This window comes from Festucalex cinctus, chromosome 5, assembly GCF_051991245.1.
Source record: "Festucalex cinctus isolate MCC-2025b chromosome 5, RoL_Fcin_1.0, whole genome shotgun sequence".
NCBI classification, from domain to species: Eukaryota; Metazoa; Chordata; class Actinopteri; order Syngnathiformes; family Syngnathidae; genus Festucalex; species Festucalex cinctus.
The window spans coordinates 13,249,686-13,271,348 of NC_135415.1; the positions used below are offsets into that span (position 1 = coordinate 13,249,686).

General features: G+C 39.2%; 1 protein-coding gene and 1 long non-coding RNA gene across 4 annotated transcripts in view; one reads left to right on the forward strand and one right to left on the reverse strand.

Annotated features, from left to right (window-relative positions):
* LOC144019067 (uncharacterized) overlaps positions 1–18,408 on the forward strand; it is a 27,006-nt gene extending 8,598 nt beyond the window's left edge. The window contains exons 4-7 of the long non-coding RNA XR_013283586.1: positions 7,628–7,735; positions 12,223–16,055; positions 16,132–16,281; positions 18,116–18,408. This is a non-coding gene — a long non-coding RNA (uncharacterized LOC144019067). The remainder of the gene's footprint in view (positions 1–7,627; positions 7,736–12,222; positions 16,056–16,131; positions 16,282–18,115) is intronic.
* The window catches only part of slc12a2l (solute carrier family 12 member 2-like), a 27,147-nt gene extending 5,607 nt beyond the window's left edge, over positions 1–21,540 (reverse strand). Inside the window, exons 1-20 of one of the 3 annotated variants that reach the window (XM_077521668.1) lie at positions 21,387–21,540; positions 18,138–18,236; positions 17,449–17,896; positions 16,129–16,251; positions 15,962–16,037; positions 15,210–15,305; positions 14,291–14,430; positions 13,979–14,198; positions 12,651–12,778; positions 12,398–12,482; positions 12,177–12,328; positions 7,621–7,728; positions 6,007–6,130; positions 5,834–5,935; positions 3,102–3,257; positions 2,889–2,988; positions 1,241–1,352; positions 1,024–1,164; positions 831–937; positions 667–746 (exon numbers count right to left, since the gene is read on the reverse strand). In XM_077521668.1, the coding sequence (XP_077377794.1) occupies positions 667–746; positions 831–937; positions 1,024–1,164; positions 1,241–1,352; positions 2,889–2,988; positions 3,102–3,257; positions 5,834–5,935; positions 6,007–6,130; positions 7,621–7,728; positions 12,177–12,328; positions 12,398–12,482; positions 12,651–12,778; positions 13,979–14,198; positions 14,291–14,430; positions 15,210–15,305; positions 15,962–16,037; positions 16,129–16,251; positions 17,449–17,835 (2,437 nt within the window). In that variant the 5' untranslated portion in view covers positions 17,836–17,896; positions 18,138–18,236; positions 21,387–21,540. Of the gene's footprint in view, positions 1–666; positions 747–830; positions 938–1,023; positions 1,165–1,240; positions 1,353–2,888; positions 2,989–3,101; positions 3,258–5,833; positions 5,936–6,006; positions 6,131–7,620; positions 7,729–12,176; positions 12,329–12,397; positions 12,483–12,650; positions 12,779–13,978; positions 14,199–14,290; positions 14,431–15,209; positions 15,306–15,961; positions 16,038–16,128; positions 16,252–17,448; positions 17,897–18,137; positions 18,256–19,047; positions 19,154–21,386 lie in introns of those variants that run through there. The other 2 variants (XM_077521666.1, XM_077521667.1) reach the window with 2 other exon arrangements.
* Between the last annotated feature and the right edge of the window lie 123 nt (positions 21,541–21,663).

Consider the following 21,663-nt stretch of genomic DNA (forward strand, 5'->3'; position numbering starts at 1 on the left):
TGGCTAGGTGCTGCTGTTTTGGTTTGCAACGGATTTATAGTTGACATGACACTACCAAATGACGTCTCCATGATGACTCTGGGATCAACTAATGATGTCTACATGGATCTCTTAATGTGAAAGGAGTTACTCTAGATCGACTGATAATGTCTTAATGTCTGATATACTCCAAAATCGGCCAGTGATGTCTGTTCTCGTGCGTGGCTATAGATGCTGCTGTTTTGGTTAGCAACAGATTTATTGTTGCCAGCCATTACCAATTGATTTCTCCATGATGACTCTGGGATCAACTGATGATGTCTACATGGATCTATAATGTGAAAGGAGACACTCTAGATGGGCTGATAATGTCTTAATGAGTGTCGGATCAGATGTACTCCAAAATTGGCCGGTGAGGTCTGTTTTCGTGCGTGTTTAGGTGCTGCTGTTTTGGTTTGCAACAGATTTACAGTTGACATGATACTATCAAATGATGTCTGATGACTCTGGGATCAACTGGTGATGTCTACATAGATGTATAATATGAAAGGAGACACTCTAGATCGTCTGGAGACACTCTAGATCGTCTGGTAATGTCTGATGTGGTCTAAAATTGGCCAGTGAGGTCTGTTCTCGCGCATGTCTGCTGCGGTTTTGGTTCGCAACAGATTAATCGTCGCCACTGACCTTGCCCTTGGATGTGCGAGACGTCCAAACCCTCAGGAAGTCTCAGGATCACCATACCGAACTGCAGGTCAAAGGCGTCACTGCGGAAGAAATAACACCCACAATAACGCCGCGTCAGCGGAGAAGACAAAAGACGACGGAAGAGGTTCCGAGACATTTCCTACTGGACGATGTTGATGTACGTCTCCACGTCGTTCATGTGACCCTCCATCCAGTTGTTCTTGAAGCCCAGCACCAGCGTGTTGGGCTTCAGGCGGCCCAGACCAACCGACTGGACCGGGAGGAGACACCCGCGTCACTCAGTCAATTCGGCCAATCAATGAAAACAATGAGGATGAATAAAAGTGTCAGCGCCACCTGCAGGAGGAAGTGCACGCCGTGTCTGAGCGTGTCAGAGAAGACAGGCGCATAGAACGCCTTGATGCGCTTCTTGTTGAGCCAGCGCTGGCAACGCGTGTGCTCCTGAGACGCCTCCTTCACGTTGGGGCGCCGGCACGCCTGCAAGCGCACGATCAGGGCTTGTCATGGGTGTCGTGCGACAGCAGGAGCGTTTTTTTTAAGCACGTATACGTACGATCCAGACGTGCCCGCACACCATCAGACCCACGTTCTTGGTGAAGGAATGGACCAGCTGCAGCAGAGCGGGCCGAGAGCTCGGATACCCGGTCAGGACCAAACACTGAGGCCTGCGAGCACAAAACGTCAATGTTCGGGACAACATGAGACGGCACTCTGGCATTGGCTGGTCGTGTCTGCTTGACTCTCTGGTGTGCCAGGAGACACTTTTGAGACCAACTTGTGGTGTCTTCGTGCGCTTTATAGTAGGGCTGGGTATCGATTCCAATTTCCTTAATCGATTTCAATTCGATGTCGATTTTTCACAATCGATTCACTTAAGTTTAATCCAATATCAGTTAATTATGGAACATCAATTCTTCTTAAATGTCAAGTAGGGCTGCTCGATTGTGTGGGGGTGGGGGGGGGGGGGGGGTGGAAATCATGATAATCATGATTATTTTAGCAATAATTGAAATCACGATTATGCAAACAATTATTTTTTGGTACAAAACAAAAAAATGAAAACAAGACAATGTTTAACATTTAAAACTATTAAGACCAATTAAAAAAATAAAATAAAATAGAAACAGTATACTTATGCAAGTTCCTTTTGCACCAAACAGAATTAATATATATATTTATTTTATTTTATTGGTACAAAACAAGAAAATGTTTAACATTTAAAAATAAGACCAATTAAAAAAAATAGAAACACTATAATTATGTAAGTTCCATTTGGACCAAACAGAATTTATAATATTTATTTATTTATGTTGGCAAAAACTTGAAATTGGAGTTCAACATGTGCACTGTGCTGTAGGACGAGCATTTATTATTTGGTACAAAACAAGAAAATGTTTAAACGTAAAAAAAAATAATAATAAATATTAAGACAAAATTCTTTAAAACACTAATTATGCAAGTTCCTTTTAGATGAAACAAATTCGATTAAATTAGTTATTTATAAATTTAAATTAAAAAATGTGTATTAATTTTTTTTTTAATTTTTTTTTACGATTATGCTGACTTTGTAATTGTGAAGTGTAGTCATTGAAACTGTAATTGAATTTCGATTAATTGCATAGCCCTAATGTCAAGGCCATGATTAAAAACTCCACAAATTTTGAATTTTAATAATTCAATAAAATAAATTAAATAAATTTGCAGAGGCAGTAACTGGTTAAATGATTTAGTTTATTATAATGAAAGTAGCACGTGTTATAATCACTTCAGTGTTACACAAGCATTGACATCAGCAAGGACGAGATGAAAATATTTTCATAATTCTGGTTCAATAATTGAAAATACCATAAATGTAAGAAAATACTTTTAAATTCACGTGAACAGCAAATTTCAAGAAACCGTAAGATACAAAAAAAATTGTCCTTTAAAATTCTATTTTCATAAAAATTTATGGGGAAACAAGACATTTAAATACTCGAATCATGGTTTTATGAATCGATATTGGGTTCAAAAAGGAAAGTCGATTCGATATCGATTATTCGATTTTTTTTGATTTTTTTTTAACCCAGCCCTGCTTTATAGTGTGTCAGGGGATAATTAGTGATCGGCTGATGATGTCTGAGATCATCGAATATCAACCGATAATGTTTGTAGATGTGCTCTATCGACTCTCTTTTGGTCCAAAACCAGTTTGAGCTCACCTAAAGTTCTTGACGTGGTCCTCCACACCAGTCAGATTGAGACATTGTGTAAGAGCCTGGTTGTAGATGAGCGCCTGAGTGGACGATCCCCAGTTGACGTCTTCCGCACGCACGTGCGCCGCCATGATGGGGGAAGAAGAGAGAGAGAGAGAAAAAAAAAAGGTACTTGTAAGAGACTGGACGCACAAAACTCGACGGCGTTTTGACGGTCACCTGGCTTCTTGTAGCTAACATAGATGTAGAGCGCCAGGACAATGAGCAGCGTGACCAGCGCTGCCCACCAGTTGATGACAAACATCACCACGCAGCACAAGATGGCGCCCGCCAGGGACACCCACATGTTGTAGTACTTGAAGCTGGGACGCCACCCTGTGGCAAAAGAGGCCGATGGGAGTTCTTTGATCACTGCTACTCTCTGGAGATCAACTTGTGATGTCTTATCGATTCTGATTCCATTGTTGGTACTGCCTATCAATCGGATTTCTTATCGATTATCGTATCAGTTCTCAATGGGCGAGGGAATGAAATGATTGCAGAATGAGGAGTGAATATTTGACCTTGAAATCCTAATAGTGACTTTAAAAAAATTCTAGTAGTTAACGTTTCCCTAATAGTTGTAGGAGCCATATAGTACCTTTTGGTGGTTTCTTCCGGTGTGGGTGTTTGTGTTGTACACGTAATCAACGTCCACCCACACGTTTTACTATCACGATGATTGGCGGTGTCACAACTCACCACTGGGAGTGGTCTGGCTTGTTATTAAGTAGACTCACCTGTGGTGTGGGTGTCTATCATTGATCACCTGGTGGGGTGAGCTGGGGAAGGAACTTTTTGTTGACCGCATCAAACAAATCGATATTGGAATAAGCACAAGCATCAACTTGGAACCGTGAAGTACAATCAGAAGAACGTTGCCTCGAGGCTGTGGAGGAACGAGCTGCGCTGTCTTATTGAAGGTACCTTGTTTGGCAAAATAAGTGCATGCTGGTGTTATCGCAGTGTTGTGGATTGGAATTGAAGCGAGTAAACTTGATTAAGCTATAAGAAAACGGAGCGCATCAGCAAGGTTTTAACTCCCCATGTCTTAGCCTGCCGTGGCGTCGCAAACAACTAGACGCCACAATAATAGTACTAGTAGCCCACAGATGCTGACTAGCAAACAGTTTTGCCTTACTAGTAGTCTGAGTATGCTAAAGTTGTCCTACTACTGTACTTTGACTACAGACTTAAAACTGGATATCGAGGATATAGAACAGGGGTGTCCAAACTTTTTTTTTTTTATGAGAACCACATAACAGAAAAATCGAACAATGCAAGAGACACTTTTTTATTTTATTATTTGTTTGTTTGGTTTATTTTTGTAAACTTTAATACTCTTATACCTAGCACACCAAAATCACGCTTTTGAGAAAAAAGAAAAAAAAATGCTGCCGGAACAGCTTCTTCAAGGCGAAAAATGTAGCAGTTTTTTTTGTTTTTGTTTTTTTTTTTAGTTTTTTTTTTTTAAAGATTTTGGGGTAGTGGAGACCCTGTTGTTACCCACTGGAAAATATCAGCCCAGCAGTTGAAGCCCATCTCTACACATAAAATAAAATGACCAATTGATCATTTTTAACTTCATTTTCATATCCTCACATTTAGGAAAGCTCTACAGTAGAGCTATCAAAATTAATCGACTAGTCAACAAACAGTCAATTATCAAATTAATCAAAAACTATTTTAATAATCGAGTAATTGTTTGGATCCATTTTTTAATTTAAAATTATTTTTAATCGCTATACACATACGAAGTAGGGATGTAGCGATATCCAAACATCACGATACGATAATTATTACGATATTGTGGGGAAGTAGGCGATACGATAATTATTACGATATTGTGGGGAAGTAGGCGATACAAAAAAAGCCCACAATATTGTTTTTGTATATTACAGCAATGAAAAATATAAAAACACATACATATATATATATATATATATATATATATAGGCACTAATACAAGCATTACAATAAATTGATACATTTTTTATTATTAATAAAATTAATAAATTAATTATTAATTAAATTAAATAAGAAATTAATACATAAAATAAATTGAGTTCCTCCACATATTGACTCTGTTCACAAGCATATTATGTTCCCCTTCATCTGACCATTTGCATGGATTTGAAACATAGAAGGGCCAAAACATGCCTTGTGAAAATTAAACTGCACACAAAAAAAAACTTAGCCACCAGATGGTGCTAGAACTGCACAAATGGAAATCATTACGAATTTTTCAACAGACCTGCTGCTTTTAATATTGTGACATGACCACGACGATATATTGTGGCAGTTTTAATATTGCGATATCACGATATTGCCGTTATCATTACATCCCTAATACAAAGTACAAAATAACCACCAATCAGACAGTAAACAGTAATCAAGTAAAAAAATGCTTTTGTAATACTGCACACTTTACTCAAAAAAAATTAATCCCATTAGAATTGATTATTCAATCGATGAATTGATTGAATAATCAATTAATCGATTCTAAAAAAAATATTTGATCGTGACAGCACTACTCTAAAGCATATCAAACAAATTAATTAGTAGCAGATGTCATTTTTAGTATAAGCAGTTGACCCCTTAAAAATTGATGGCAGGCCATAAATGGCCCCCGGGCCATAGTTTGGACACCTCTGCAATGACTGCTCTAACGGTTTTCCATTAGTGATGGTCATGACAGTTCTTTTAGCTGAACTGAATCATTAGAATCAGTTCATTAAAAAAGAACCATTCAAAAGATTTGTTCACTGAATCGTTTCGTTTCTTCAGTCAAATCCCACCCTCCGTCTGACATAGGCTACTGATTGGTCGTTCAAAGATTGATGACATGAGCCCAGTTGAACTGAGAAAAGAACGAATCACTTCAGGAAGTGCATTCACGCATTCAAGCTCACCCGGGGAGTTAGCCAGCGAGGCGTGAAAGACGGAGAAGTTGATGAGCGCGTAGGACGCCAGGAAAAAGTTGGAGATGATCGGAGCGATGATGTTCAACTCGGCTGAGAAAGAAAAGAAAAAAAATAATGTCGTCACTCGGCAGCTGTCGATGTGGAGCGCGTCAGTTGCCTACCGATGAGGATGAAGGCGAGGCCAATGCAGAAGGTGAGCACGTAGCCGCGCAAAGGCTCGTTGTTCTTGCCGTAACCTTTGGCGAAGACGCCCAGGCCTGGGTAGATGTTATCCTTGCACAGAGCCTAAGCGCATATAAACACACGTTTGTACGCTTTTTGACACGTTAATCCGAATGCTTTGCTCCACACTCACATAACATAGCTATATGTTATCTTAACAGAAGATGACTCAAGAAGCAGAACATGTAACGCAGCAGAATGGTTAGAGCCAGTCTGCTGATGCTGCCTGTTTTCTGTTAAGAAATGATTGTAAACTTGACCACACATGTACTCGGCAATTTTCCACTTACATGCACACACACATAGACAAACAGACATTATTACGGTTGGAACACCTATGGAACTAGGGGCATGGAAACCAAATAAAAGGAGAGGGTGAGGAGGGGATTTTTTTCAGAGAGTGCAGTATTGAATTGTATCAGTCAGTTCCTCTCCTCGCGGGCTTTGAACTGAGTGTCTTCTCTCCTTTTTGTGTCGTGTTTAATAAATGTCAAACAGGTATACCTGAATATTATACTATATTATATTATCATACTATGCATATTATACGTAATTATTGTCAAAAGTATTGTACTTGAAGAAATAAAATGTGAAACTTAAAATTCATGTGTTGACCTTGAATTTTGCATATAAAAATGTATTTTAAAAAAAAATAATAAGTTTGAACCGTTTTTTCGGGACAAATATAATTTTGATTCACTTCAGTCATTCTTTTCAATAAATTTTCACTTTTCGCTTCCTTATATATTTTGACATTTGAGGTAGGGCTGCACATGATATCGCAATATTGGTCATTACAATATGCATATCGCAAAGACGTGCAATAAGTTTCATAATTATGGAATTTTATGCTTTTGTCTGAATTTGTCCAGTCAGCCGCTAACTAAAATGTGCACCACCTTCCAATAGTTGAACATTATCGAGCGGTAATTACAATTAATTAACTCAGATCTTATTGCATTTTCTTATTTTGCTGCATGAAAAAAAAATGTCATTAGATAATAAAAAAAAAAAAAATAAAATAAATAAAATTTCTTTAGGTACATGTTAGATATCGCAATATTGATATCGCTATATTTAGCAACTACATCGTATGATTTTCCAATATCGTACAGCCCTAATTCGAGGTCTTATTTTTTTCTTCATTTTCATGTTTTATCTTTATTCTTTTTATTTTGAATACATTTTTATATTTTGCAAAACACGTCACACATTTTCACGTTCACATTTTATATTCTCAAGTACAAAACTTTTGACCCTAATTTAACTCCATGCATATTTTTTTGGGCTTTTTTTTTTTATGATGCAATTTTCTCAACTAATATCATTTCATGCCACTATTAGAAAATGTCCACTTGTCCGTGGTCCGCAGAGGTTATTTCTACTTCATCAAGTCCAAATGGCTCCAAGTGGACTGCAATAAGGCATTAAACGCCTCTTTCAGAAGCTCAGACTATTACATGCAATTGCTCCCTTGAGCATAAAATCATTTATGCTGTAATCTGAACAAAATGAGCAAGACGGTTCAAAATTTGTTTGCTTGTTTTTCCTACCTGGAAGACTTTTGGCGCGCTAACCAACGAGGCGAGAGCGGACGAGAGGGTGGCCGAGAAGATTCCCGCCGTGATGAGAGGCCCGAATGCGGACGCCAGACTCATAGCCTGCAAGGTAGGAATAATGTTACTGCTGTCCTATGATGAGTCGGACAGCAAGGAAAACAATACTCAGCCTCATGGCACATTTTTTTAACGTCTTGTTTTCTATTCTGAAATACTCTTAAAGTTTCTGTGAAGTGGAAAAAAAAAAAAAAAAAAAAAAAAAAAAAAGTCTTCTAAATTTGAGTCAGCATAGAGAAGAGTATTGTTAACAACAGTCAAATTTCAATAGTTTTTTTTTTTTACCTGGTATATAAAGCAAGTCTTTAAAATTGGAAAAAACAAAAACAAACGCGTTTTCTGTATTCTCAAATGTTATGGGCGTGTTTTGCTGAATCCACTGAAACAATGCCACACTCATCTGGCAACTGTGAATCAAGTAAATCCACTACTAGTCCTGGAAACAGGGCCGCCCACCCTATACGCAGAGTACGCATATGGGCCTTTTCCATCGTGCCCGCACGGCCGGGTACCACACCACACCACGCATCACGCAACCACACCAGACCGCAACCGCCGGTTTTCCATTACAACTGCCGCACGGTGAAAAAGGGGCGGCAACATTTGAACCGTCCACGCCAAGCTTGCACTCCCACATTGCGTGCGGATCTGAGATAACATTTCCCGAGTGGCAAGTCGCGCCAGCATTGAACCCTATTTACAATTTAATATAGACCACCATGGATGAAATATTGCGATTCACGACCGGCTTGCAACGCGATTTCTGAATGGAGAGGTCTGCCGCTGGAGCTCTCATTCAAGTGAATAGGAACACACGACCAGCCTCGCGATGTTTTTTAAAACCACAAACATTACAAATCCATCCACAAGTACCTTTTAAATTATAAATATAGTTAAGCGTAGTTGTAAAACATTATTATATTTATTGTATATACTGTATTTTTATGACTTTGGCGAAGCGCTTGTGCCGCTCTCGCTTAAAACAAGGAAATGGGCGTGGGCCACGGTGTTGCTTGCGGCGGCAGCGGCGTTGCTGTCGGCCAATCAGACGGCAGGTGACGTCACGGCCCCGCTAGTCCCCCCCCGACGACCGGCGCTGCAGAACTGTTGTCGAAAGGGTTCTAAACAGTGGTTACAACGGAACGGCTCGGCCCCGAAAAAGTCCCATGGCGACGCTAACATCCGGGGACAAAAATTGCCACTTCGGTGTGGAACCGGTATGGGCGAAAAGCGCCAATAGTGCGTAGGGCACCATCGTCGGTGTGGGGCCCCATTTGCCTGTGGGCCACACATGTACTAGACATGTTACCGTGAACACCGGTGCCGGGGGAGTGTCACTCGCGCGAACTTTGGATGCGACATTACGTTTGTTTTCATTTAAAGACATGAAGAACCCATGTATTGTGATTACCAGTTACATAAAATTTTTGGGTTGAAAAAAAGTGATTCCATTCTACAATCCAGAGATGCGTGGAGAGAAGAAAGAAAACGAAGCACGTCATTCACGTTCGGCAGTAACTCCTGGTGCGTTCAAAGACCACTCACACAGTTGGATATTTCAAATGTACATAGAAAAAAAATTATTCAACGTATCAAACAGAAATAAATACGTGAGCACATTGCAGGGGGTACTTGGAATAATTTCATAATTCATTACCCAGATCAAAAATCTCTGTCATAGACACATCAAAATCAGAGCAACCTAAATTTCTCATAAAACTCGGGGTTTTTTTTTCAAGCATAGGCTTACACATCAGCCTCAAAATATCCCACACTCTATCGATTACTTTCCAAAGGGCAATATCAATGGGGTTCCATGTTACATGATTAAGAATTGTGATATAATGACATGGAGCTGGGAGGATCGGCGAGTGATCAGATGCGATGGAAATGTGCGTGACATCACGTTTATTGCTCAGACTCAGGTCCATATAACAAACACACATAACATATAAAAGAGAAAAGGATTAAAAAAAAATACAAATAATAATAACAAAAATAAGATAAAATAAGTGAATTTACACCTCAACAGATGAGACAATTGTACCAATATGACCAAAAATGGGATCCATAGCGTACAGCACTGAACTTAGAATTTGTCAGCAACTGTATGATACCATTCTGTGACCCATTTAGCCTACACATAAATCTATACATCAAGTGCCTCATTAAACCCTCAAATGAGTTAATTCATTCATCAGCCAATCAGAGCAGCTGTTTTCCCTTCTCTTCTGTGGTTTGCGAGTTGAAGACGTAAAAAGAATGTAGAAGCGTAAACGATGACCGAACGCGCATCTAATCAAGCCTGGCGTCATCATTCCCAAGATGAAACAGTTCGACAAGATGGTTCCACGTCGTTTTTATGGCGGTATCTCGTGAAGTAAATGGACATTGTGCAAGATAAGTACTCAAAAACAGTTAACACAACAATCCTGTTGAATCATTAGGACTATATAGTGGAGCAACATGTGGAAAGCTTGCACAGGCTGCCAACGTACCATTAGGAGTTTAGCTGCTACTAAGTAGCTGTGCAGCTTCCACACCAAAGCAGCAATCAGTCGCGTTATCTTTTGATCACCTCAACCTGTGAGAATTGCAAATGATTGTTGGTCTGCGAAAACTTGTTTAAACCAGTCCGTGGCGCAACAAAAGGTTGGGGTTGGTTCTTTAAGCCATTGCAAACTATTATCGTTGCATGAAAATGCCCCCCACCCCGCGAAGGAAAATAAAATAAAATAAAATTTGGGGCCACCATCACACTTTTAAGCTTAGGGGACCCAAAGGGGTAGCGGCGGCATTGCCCGGAAAATCGTATATCTTGCATCTACACATGGAATCTTGACCAGCCCAAGGTGCCACAAGAACGAGGCGCTCTAAAGCCAGCACGACGGCCCCTGTTCCACATTTGTCACATCTGACTTTTATTCCCTTCTCACTCTTCCGCACTCACAGCAGACAAATGGGCGCTCTAAATCGGACTCTCTGTAGTGAGGATATATAGGGTATTACAAAATGGTTGACCCAATTTCGTAGGCCAATAATTGACAATTTTCGTTGGAATGACATCAAATTTTCACAGCTTGTGTAGAAACGTTTCAAGTTTTTGTGTGTAACGTCTGGCATTTCTATCTTTTCAAGTTAAGAAATACCGTTCACTTCAAAAGAAAAGGCATTTTGCGTGTTAGAGTATGCTCGGACTCAGTCACCGAAGACAGTGCAGCGTGCCTTCTTCACAAATTTTCTTTTCTTTGTAAATTTAACTAATAAAACTTATGACCTTCAATATAAAGTGTATTTAGTTTCATTAAGATCCATCAAGTAGTTTCTGAAATATGGGCATTTAGAATGGGGTCAACCATTTTGGAACACCCTATATTTTCGGCTAAAGTGCATGTCGCACTTGTGCCTGATAGCCGCTGATGCAATTGAAGGTGCTTAAACTCTTGGAGGAGGGGGCGATACATGACAGGGACATTTTAGCCACTCCCCCCCCAAAAAAATCAAGGAAAAAAATAATAATTTTAACACTAAATGCCAGTGATTACTACGGAAGAGGATTAGGGCCAGTGAGGAGGAAAAAAAAAAAGAAAGGAAAAAAAAAGGTTAGCGTGATTCTGACTTTAAAGTCAGAATTCTGACTTTAACTTGAGAATTCTGACTTTGTGACATAGATGTGTGACTTGTGGGGGGGTGTCCGAAAGTCAGAATTCTCACTTTAAAGTCAGAGTTCTGTGATTTAAAGTCAGTGTTCTTTGAATAAAGTGAGAGTTCTCACCTTAAACTCAGAATTCTGAGATTAAAATCAGAATTTTCACTTTAAAGTCAGAATTCTGTTATTTAAAGTCAGAGTTCTGAGAATAAAGTGAGCGTTCTCACTTTAAACTCAGAATTCTGAGATTGTCAGAATTCTCACTTTAAATTCAGAATTATGTGATTAAAGTCAGAGTTCTGAGAATAAAGTGAGAGTCCTCACTTTAAAGTCAGAATTCCAGATTAAAATCAGAATTCTGTGGTTTAAAGTCAGAGTTCTGAGATAAAGTGAGTCCTCACTTAAAAGTCAGAATTCTGAGATTGTCAGAATTCTCACTTTAAATTCAGAATTTAAAGTCAGATTTATGTGATTTAAAGTCAGAGTTCTGAGATAGAGTCCTCACTTAAAAGTCAGAATTCTGACTTCAAAGTCAGAAGAATGCTGAGAAGAAAGTCACTATCCTGCCAACCTTTTTTTTTGTCTTCACTGGCCCTAATCCTCTTCCGTAGATTGCTACGTAACTCAAAGTCTTTGCAGGTTTTCAGCAATTGTCTTCAAACATGTCGCGTTTATTTGGAAACAAAAATCAGGATTCACTAACACAGCCAAGCAGAACTGTCCTCAGACAGTGTGTGCGCACATGTGTAGGAGACCATCAACAATGTGTCGATTCATGACCGCACGAAGCTTGTGACTCACAATAACAACAACAAGGCCATTGTCCCCAAGCCGGCCATCTTACCTGGAAGTCGTTCATGAGGCCGTACTGGCATCCTCCCTCTTTGCAGATGGAGAAGTCGTATCCCAGCGTGCAAGCGGCGGCGTCCGTGCAGTTGACCGTGTCGCTCAGCGTGTCGTTGACGTCGCCCGTCGCGTCCCTCACCATGCACGAGCCTGAAGGATCGCGGGGGGGTGTTTAGTGAGCGCATCGCGGCGGCGACGCCAGAGGTTCGCGTCACCGACCTGCAGAGATGGCCACGCCCACGTAGGTGAGGCCCGTGATGAGGATGGCGAGCAGCGTTCCTTTGGGGATGGCAGACTGGGGATCCTTTCAAGGATGGACACAGCACTCATGATTGGATCGTGATCCCCCCCAACTATAAAATCACGGTTCAAATTTTGCAACCGTCTCACACATTTTGATGGAGTTTTTTGTAAACCGTAAACAGGCCAGTCCGAATAGCTAACGCCTTGATAATCTGTTGGTCAAACATACGCTGAGGTCTCCGGAGATGTTGGCTCCCGCCAGGATCCCCGTGGCTGCCGGGAAGAAGATGGCGAACACTGAGAAGAAGGTCTCGTCGTCCCGGAAGTCTGGACCCAGGTTTTCCACTAATATAGCCGCTGCGGGAGGTGGCAAAGAATCTTAGACAAGTGCAAAGGAACAGCTGGTGTTATGAAAGACTGTTTTAACCAATCAAAAGGAAGGAAAAGACACAGTGATGATAATGATGTTCCTCTGAGATCGACTGATAATGTCTGGATGAATCTGAGATATTAGGACAATCTTAGAAATTGGTGATGTACTTTAAAAAGATTGGTATGATACCTGCGTGGTTCTATAATGTACCAAGAGTTACTCTGGGTTTCTATGATTTTGTCTGCAGGGCTTAATGATGTGCTAGAAGCAAGTTTGGAATTGACCGATGGTGTCTATCGATTATGTCAGGAATAGGAATGTAACGATAACGGCAATATCACAATATTAAAATTGATATTGTCGCCGTCATGTCACAAGATTAAAAGCAGTGGATCTGTTCAAAAGGCTAGGTTGCATTCCATTTGTGCAGTTCTAGCACCCAGTTTAATTTTAATTAGGAATGTTTTGGTCTTTCAATATCTACTTTTCGCCCGCTTCAGCCAAATGCAGCTTTTTTTATTTATTTTTTTACAATATCGTAGGGCTGGATAATAAATCAAATTAATTCGATTTATCATCATTATGAAAATTAAATTGTTGAAAATTTGCTAAATCGTGAAATTGAATTTTGTCTTCTGGATTTATTGAAAGCTTTTGTTCTTATGTTCTGTTACATCCAGATGTTATTTTGAGTTGTAATTTTGCGAACTCTGAATGTTAAGTTTATGTTAAAAGTGATTTAGAATCAGTATATATTATTAATGTCTGAACATTTTGCACAGGAATTATTTTTGAATAAATGACACCTATAAACAAACGATTGTAGGATTTATTAGATTAAAATCGTAATCGTTCTAAATGACTTTTTTTTTTTTTTTTTTTTAGCCAAATCGCCCAGCCCTACAATATTGTGAGTTTTATACATTATCACCACTTTTTTAAAATATTGCCTACCTCACCACAATATTGTTATATTGATCAAATTGTGACGTTTGGATATCGTTACATCCCTAGTCATGATTGCGCCGAGATTGCCACTCGTGTGCAAGGGTTATCGTGTGATAGTCTCTGTGGATACACTCAAAGATCTGTTGATGATGTCGACATCCATGAGACATTCTGGGATTGACGTTTTTTTAAATTGTGTTTTTAGCACATGGTTAAAACGTTGATATTTGCCTGACTTTGATATCCGAAGAATCCTTTGGCCTTCTTGTCCTGGGCAGGTATGAGGCTTCCGATGAAGTAATTTGCGATGGCTGCCAGCAGGACGAGCAACAAGACGATCTGAGCCTTGGCCTCCCACTCCATCCCGGCCACCGAGATGCCCAGCAGCAGGATGACGGTCAGCGTGCCCACGATGCGGATGTCGTTGAGCTCGTCCGTCATCAGGGCGTCCACGTCCTAGAAACGAGCCCGAGCGAGATGAAGAAGAAAAATTGTCACGAGTAGAACGGAAACATGCGGAAAGAGCGTCGGAGAAGGCTGTTCCTGACATTGAGCATCTCCACCACTGTCTCAGCGAAGCCGACCACATACATGGCTACTGCCACCGCGTTTGCGAATGCGAAGATGAGGCCGATGGAGCCTCCAAACTCTGGACCCAAGCTCCTGGAGATCAGGTAGTAAGCGCCACCTGCAAACAAACGCCAAGTTTGAGGAATCCAACAGTAGTTTTCTTTTTTCATTTATCATTCATCTACAATTAATAGTTTGTAATTTCCACGTAATTTATCTTTCAATTTACGTTATAAGCATTTCACAAGCATTGCACATGCATTCAGCTTATTTTTTTAGCATTCAGCTTTCAGCATTCCCACGCAATTTCTGAAGAAATTGCATTTTGTCTAGTTATCAATAATATTCAAGCATGAGCATTTCACATGCATTCAGTTTCTTTTTTTTAGCATTCACCTTTCAGCATTCCCACGCAATTTCTCCATAAATTGCATTTTGTCTTGTTGTCAATATTATTCAAACAAGCATTCCACATGCATTCAGCTTTATTTATTTTCGGATTCACCTTTCAGCATTCCCACGCAATTTCTCCAGAAATTGCATTTTGTCTCATTATCAATAATATTCAAGCACTTATTTGTTGTGTTTCCGTAAAGCACTCTGTGGCAGCTAAGGGTATTTGAAATCGCTATATAAATAAAGATGACTTGACAAGCATTCCACGTGCATTCAGCTTTTTTTTTTTAGCATTCGGCTTTCAGCATTCCTACGCAATTTCTCCATAAATTGCATGTCTCATTATCAATAATATTCAAGCACGAGCATTCCACATCCATTCAGCTTTTTTCTTCTTTTTTTTTTTGCATTCACCTTTCAGCATTCCCACGCAGTTTCTCCAGAAATTACATTATGTCTAGTTATCAATAATATTCAATCACGAGCGGACGAGATTTTCACCTCCTCGCACGAAGCCGTTGGTGGCGATGGCGGACGTGGACAGGCCCGTGATGGTGGTCACCAGTGTGGCCATCAGGATGATGGCGATGGTCAGTCCTGCTCACACATCAAACATTTGTTGATTGTAGTGTTAATTTTATCAGCCATTTTTCAATTTAGTCTCAACCTCATCCTGTTTTTGTTTAGTCAACTATAAATGTTGAGTCGATTATAAATCTAGCATTTTAGTCTTTATTGTAGTCCAAGAAAACAATATTATTTGTCTAGTTTTAGTCAACAAAAACATTTTAAGTCTAGTTGTAGTCAGGATAATCGTTTTATCTGTTTTTTTTTGTCAACAGATAATGTTGAACATTTCAGATCTAAAACTATTTAACGTAAAATTTTCTCTCATCTTTTTGATGAAAAACAACTTGGCACACAATTACAGTATATCAACAAGTGACAACTATGGCTCCATGCTATGATCTTGTAAATTAGCCATCATTAGTTAGCGATCCGATGAGAACTATTGTTAGGACATTATAGCCGCTGGATTATAGCCGTCTCATTTTTGTTCATAAACTGAAATGGACTTACATTTTAGTCCAGTTTTTATTAAGTACATTTTTGGTTTTAGTCCAATCTAGTCTTATTTTATTCCGGTGAAAAATTGGTGTTGACAAAAATTTTGTTTAGTTTTCATTGACAAAATTATCACTAGTTGATTGAACCGTGTGTTCAACGACAAACGAGCCGAGGCAACGACGTACCGATGCCGGCCTGTCCCACGATCCACGACATCCGGATGAAGAGCATCACGCCCCAGATGTTCAACATGCATCGCACCTGCAACACATCACTGCTGTAAGTTGCAAGCGCAAAGAAATCCTTTTTCCATCTGTCATGACATCAATGCCATTGTTGGTGCTGTTTGTACCAGGACTCCTTTGATCCAACCAAACTTGATGGCGGTGCCTTTGGTCTCCTTGGCTGCCCGGGCCGCCGCCTCCTCGGCCGCCGACGGCTCCTCCCCGTTGGCCATCCCATCCTCCAGGGGATCCTGAGCAAGGCCGGCAGAACGTCATCACAGGTACCAAACAGAAACATTTAAAAGTTAAGTTAGTTTTGTCACTGTTGAGTATTTTTACAATTAATAGACTAATTTTAATTTGTTTTCCCCTCATTACTACTTATTAACCAGTGATGGGTGTTTATTTTGTACTTCGTATAGTGATTAAAAAAAAAGGTGGATTGTTGTACTATGCTACTGGTTCGGTCATTGTTTTCCCAAGAAAAAGCAGATGTTTTCAAATGTCCTGTTTTGATTGAACACGGAAGATTGATATTCAGTCTTCTTTCATCAAGGACTACAGAAATCAGTGAACAATTACTGTTAATATGCTGAAATCAGAGGATTTTGACAATTTTAAATAAAAAAAATGCACTCACAAACCAGAGGATGTGGGTTCGATCCCTGCCCTCTCCATTAAGGGGCGGGGGGAAATAATGGTCGATCGTGGGAACAAGAAAGATTGGACTTAGAACATAGTCATTATTTATTCATTTGTCAACTAACACTATTTTCTGTCGTATTATTTAGTATATTACCTAGTAGGGCAGGGCAATAAACTTGAAACTAATTTGATTAATTGTCATTTTAAAAATAGAATCATTGAAAATTTGCTAAATCGTGAGATCGGGTTTTGTCTTCTGGATTATTAATAACTCGTTCACTCAGAGCCATTTTCACAGAAGCAACCCTCTTTGCTCCCGTTTTACTGGATTTTGACTGATTTTGCAAGGCCCACAGAATATTGTGTTCTACTGCAATAAAAACATGGAACCTACCTAAAGAAAGATTAAAGTCTCTTCTTTCATCCATCAGGAAAAAAAAAAAAAAAAAAAGTATATTTGTATGTTTCTGTTTTGCATCAATTAGAATATAGCTAAGTTTCATCATTATCAATTCTGTTTAAAACAGAGGGGAAAAGTGCTTGTTGCAACATGGGCCTGGTTGATCTCTTATACTCTGCTGCCACCTGATGGCTGTATTTGTAATATCTACCATTGCTTCAAGCGTTTCTCTTCAATTCAGAGGCTCCTGTTCTGTATACTCTAGCATTAAAATAAAAAAAAACAACATATAAACATGTTTTTTGGACCATAGTAATATTTAAAATAGAACATATTTATACGTTTTTGGGAGCAAACGTGTTAAGCACAACATTTAGCAGACGTGCCATTTTCTGGCCCTGACCTTATCGAGTTGGTCGTGGAGTTCAGCGAGCGAAGGCCTGTTCATCTTCTCGCCGAGCGTGGCGTCCGTGTGGCGGTAGAAGTCGATGTTGGGCACCGCGTCCACCGTGTTGTGTCCGAACGTCCTCATGTAGTACGTGTTGGAGTGCGTGTCCGACACCTGCGTCTGCCCCGTGCCCGTCGAGTGCAGGCTGACCGAGTCGCTGCGCATCCCGTCCGGCTCCAGGAAGACATCCGGAGGGAGGCCGATGTCGGCGGCGCTGCCCAAGGCGCCGCCGGGGTCGGAAAAACCCACCCGGGAGCGACCCCGCGACTCGTCCTCGTGGACCACGTCCACGTGGAAGCGGCTCTCGGCCGGATCGCCTGCCCCCGAGTAGCGTCCCGACATTCTCGACAAGCTAGCCACAGGACAAATCCAACTGCGGCTCCGGCCGCCTGCGCGACCAAAACTGGACATAAAAAAAAAAACAATACATATTTTAAGTTTCTCATTCCATACCAAGGACGTATTTTCACATTTTGTTATTAAGTACAGTTCAGTTGTGTTTATCTTGCACACAATAAGTGCCCGGCATCAAGAAATAAGAACTAGCATAGTTTGCTGTGATTTAACCCATTTAACCCCTTGGTTCGATTTTTTTTTTTTTTTTTTTTTTTCCCGTTGGCAGAATAAATTTTAAATATTCCCACCTGAAGATGGCCCTGCGGAATATTCCCACTGGAAGATGTGGAGGGTGTAATCCCAGCACAGAAGTTTCCCGTCCAGAAGTTGGTGATCGAGCTCGTCCACTGTCAGTGTGAGTGCGACACAAGCAGAATACACTTGACTTGGCTTCAAGTGGCCTATTGTTCATCTGTGACCCCCGCCGCAAAAAACAACCCCCCCAAGCACACGTTCTCCTCCACACTCCCTCTGATGGCCGGCCTGGCCAGCTCGATGCAGATGGAAAGAAATAGAAAATTTCACATTTATCCACTTTTTTTGGCTTTCAAACTGTTTTTAAAATTGAGTTGTAGAAATGTCTTTGAAAATGTATTTTGAAAATGTCCTAAAATAATTTTATTCTTTATTTTTACACAATTTTTTTTATGTCCTAAAGCTCATTATTATAATTTAAGAATATATATTATTATAAGTCGAAAAATAAATGAACATTTACCATATTTTATTGTAAAAAAAAAATTACAATATATTTTTTATTTGTAAAACATGTCCTAAAACTAAATAATTTTTATTTACGTATAATAAAAATGTCTTTCTAAAATTATATTTTGGGGAAAAAAAAAATGAAAACAATCAAAATACCTTAAAAATGTTACGTTTCCGGTCTGACCGGAGAGTGGATCCCAGAAACACAGAACAAAGAGCAGGATGCGAATGTTTTATTCACCAAACACGTGAATATAAACAAAAAGCGCTGGACAGAGGCCAGGGAAAAAAGGTTAACAAAAGGTGCTTGCAAAATGCAATGAGAGAAATTAAACAACACAAAAAGACCCGAAGGCTATAAACCGCAAACCAAGAAAGTAACAGATTTCTATTGCTATTGAAAACACGTCACTCAAAGGTGGGAACAAAAAGAGACGTAGCAAAACTTACGTAGACCCAAAACAAGAACTTTAGTATCGAATTGTAGCTAAGACGAAAAAAAAACAGTAGAAACACTAGGCTATGGCTGTGAGCAGACGGCGCAACGACCCGACAGTAGCTGCAAACAGTCCCAGTCCTTATGAAGGCCTAATAGGTGATGCACTGCAGGTGTGGTGCAGGGGACACGCCCCTCCCATTAATCAGGCACTGTGAGACAAGGAAAACACACTGAGAGCCCAGCAACATGACAAAAAAAAGTTTCTTAAAGTTAAAAGTATTGTAATTCTAAACATTTCAAATTGAGTCGTAAAAAATTTCTTTAGGAAAATGTATTTGAAAATGTCCTAATGTAAAACTAATGAAAAACACATTTTAAATTACAGTATATAATAAACGGATAGTAATAAATGAAAACATAAATAAGTGTTTTTTGTTTATAAAAATCTATTTTAAAAGTCTCTTAAACAAAGGCTCATTATTATAATTTAAAAATATATATTTTTAAAAGCCCCCCAAAAAAAGAAGTTTCTTAAAGTTAAATGTATTGTAATTCTAAACATTTAAAATTGAGTCGTAAAAATTTCTTTATGAAAATGTATTTTGAAAATGTCCTAAAATAAAACTAATTTATTCTTTATTTGAAAATGTCCTAATATAAAACTAATGAAAAACACATTTTTAATTATATAATAAACAGATAGTAATAAATGAAAACATTAAGTGGTTTTTGTTTATAAAAATCTATTTTAAAAAGTCTCTTAAACAAAAGGTCCTTATTATAATTAAAAAAATATATATTTTCAAAAGGCTGAAAATAAACATGACCATTTACCATATTTTTCTTTGTAAAAAAAATAAGTCATTAAAATATATAGCTTTTTTTATTTGTAAAACATTTAAAAACATGTCCTAAAACTATTTTTTTATTTACTATTTTTATTTATGTATAATGAAAAGAATGTTTTTCAAAATTATATTTAAAAAAAACAATAATTCAGCGAAATCCTAAAATGAAACATTTTTTATTTACATTTTTTTTAAATGTCCTAAAATGCAATAAATAAAAATGTTTTTAAAGTGTCCTAAAAATGTACTCATAAAAAGCAGCACTTTTGGAAAATGCCCTACAACAAAAGCAAATTTTGAAATCTATGAAAGTATATTTTTAAAGTCCGCTGTTCCGCCTGTGTTATGACTCTGCAGGTCACATGCTGCGCTGTCACTGTCAAGCGCTCTATTGTCATCCATCAAACAACCCCCCCAACCCACCCCCACCCCACCACCAGCCTCACTCAGTCCCTCTACCGCGACATCCCAGAGGAGCATGAATGTGCCAAATGAAAGCTGTCTGTGTTCAAACGACACGTTATCACACTTTGCTGTCTTGCTTATGTTAGCATACCAAATGTTAGCAATTGAGCTATTCTCTTTCATGTTTCCTGTATGAACCAACTTCTAGCATGTTAGCAACAGGCATTCAAAATTGAACCATTGTTTTTTTTTTTTAGGCTAAAGTGTAACATGGGAAGTTACATTGCATTTGCATTAATCATGTAGCATACATACAACAAAGACAACTAAATAATTGTTCTCCCAGTGACATTTTCATTGTGTGTGCATGAGCGTGTGTGCATTAGCATGAGAACAACAGCTGCTTTCTCCCAAGTGGACAAGCAGAACCAGACTCACATCATCATCTTGAGTTTTTCCTCCAAGTTAACTTCAATTTGGAATATGTCATTTCGCAGCATGGCAGTTAAGCGGTTAGTTGGTGTGCTTGTATCACAGCCACGGGAGGTTCTGGGTTCAAATCTCCTCTAAATTGTCTAAGTTAGCAATGTTGATATTTTATTGATTGGATATGATGATGTCAAATATGTGAGTGGAGAGAAAATGTGATTGTTGAGACAAATGTTTCGTCAAAGTTGTGTTTTCAAGCAGTAGACGTGTGCTAGCTTCAGTTAGCTGCTGTGAACGTGTTAGCTTAAGTTAGCTACTGTGAACTTGTTAGCTTCAGTTAGCCTCTGCTGTTATCTTCAGTTAGGTAGGTCTGCCTTCTGTTAGATTTCTTCTTCCGCTCAGTAGGGTTGGCTTCATTTAGCTACTGTTCACTTCAGTTATCCCAAGGAAGTAGAGGCTGTTGCGCACAGTTCAGTTAGTTCTGGTTGCTTCAGTTAGCTAGCTTCCAATGTAGTAGCCACCTTATCAAGGACCAGAGTCTGAACCAAACCTTATTTTATTTTCTCATGTTTGAGTAATTGGGCAAAACATAATAGCTGGCCAGCTTACTAACATCAGCACTACTGTCTGTGACATTATTTCAAGTCAACTACTTTGAATTAACTTACCTATTGAAATGTAAATAGTGGCAGGCATTCTGTCTCACTTGAAAGCAAATTATCTCATGTTAATCTTCTTTCCGACTGACATGTCACACTTTCAAAACAAGAGCTGCAGAGATGAAGGCTAAGATAATCTTTCAAGCCATTTCACATTTTGTTCAATTTGCTCTGTCTTGGTCAAATGACCTACAAGGCTTTATTTACTATTGCTGCAATGTGGGAGGATGGAAATATGTGACATCATGGTGAAAAGGTCTACAGATGACATCATCGATGACAAGAA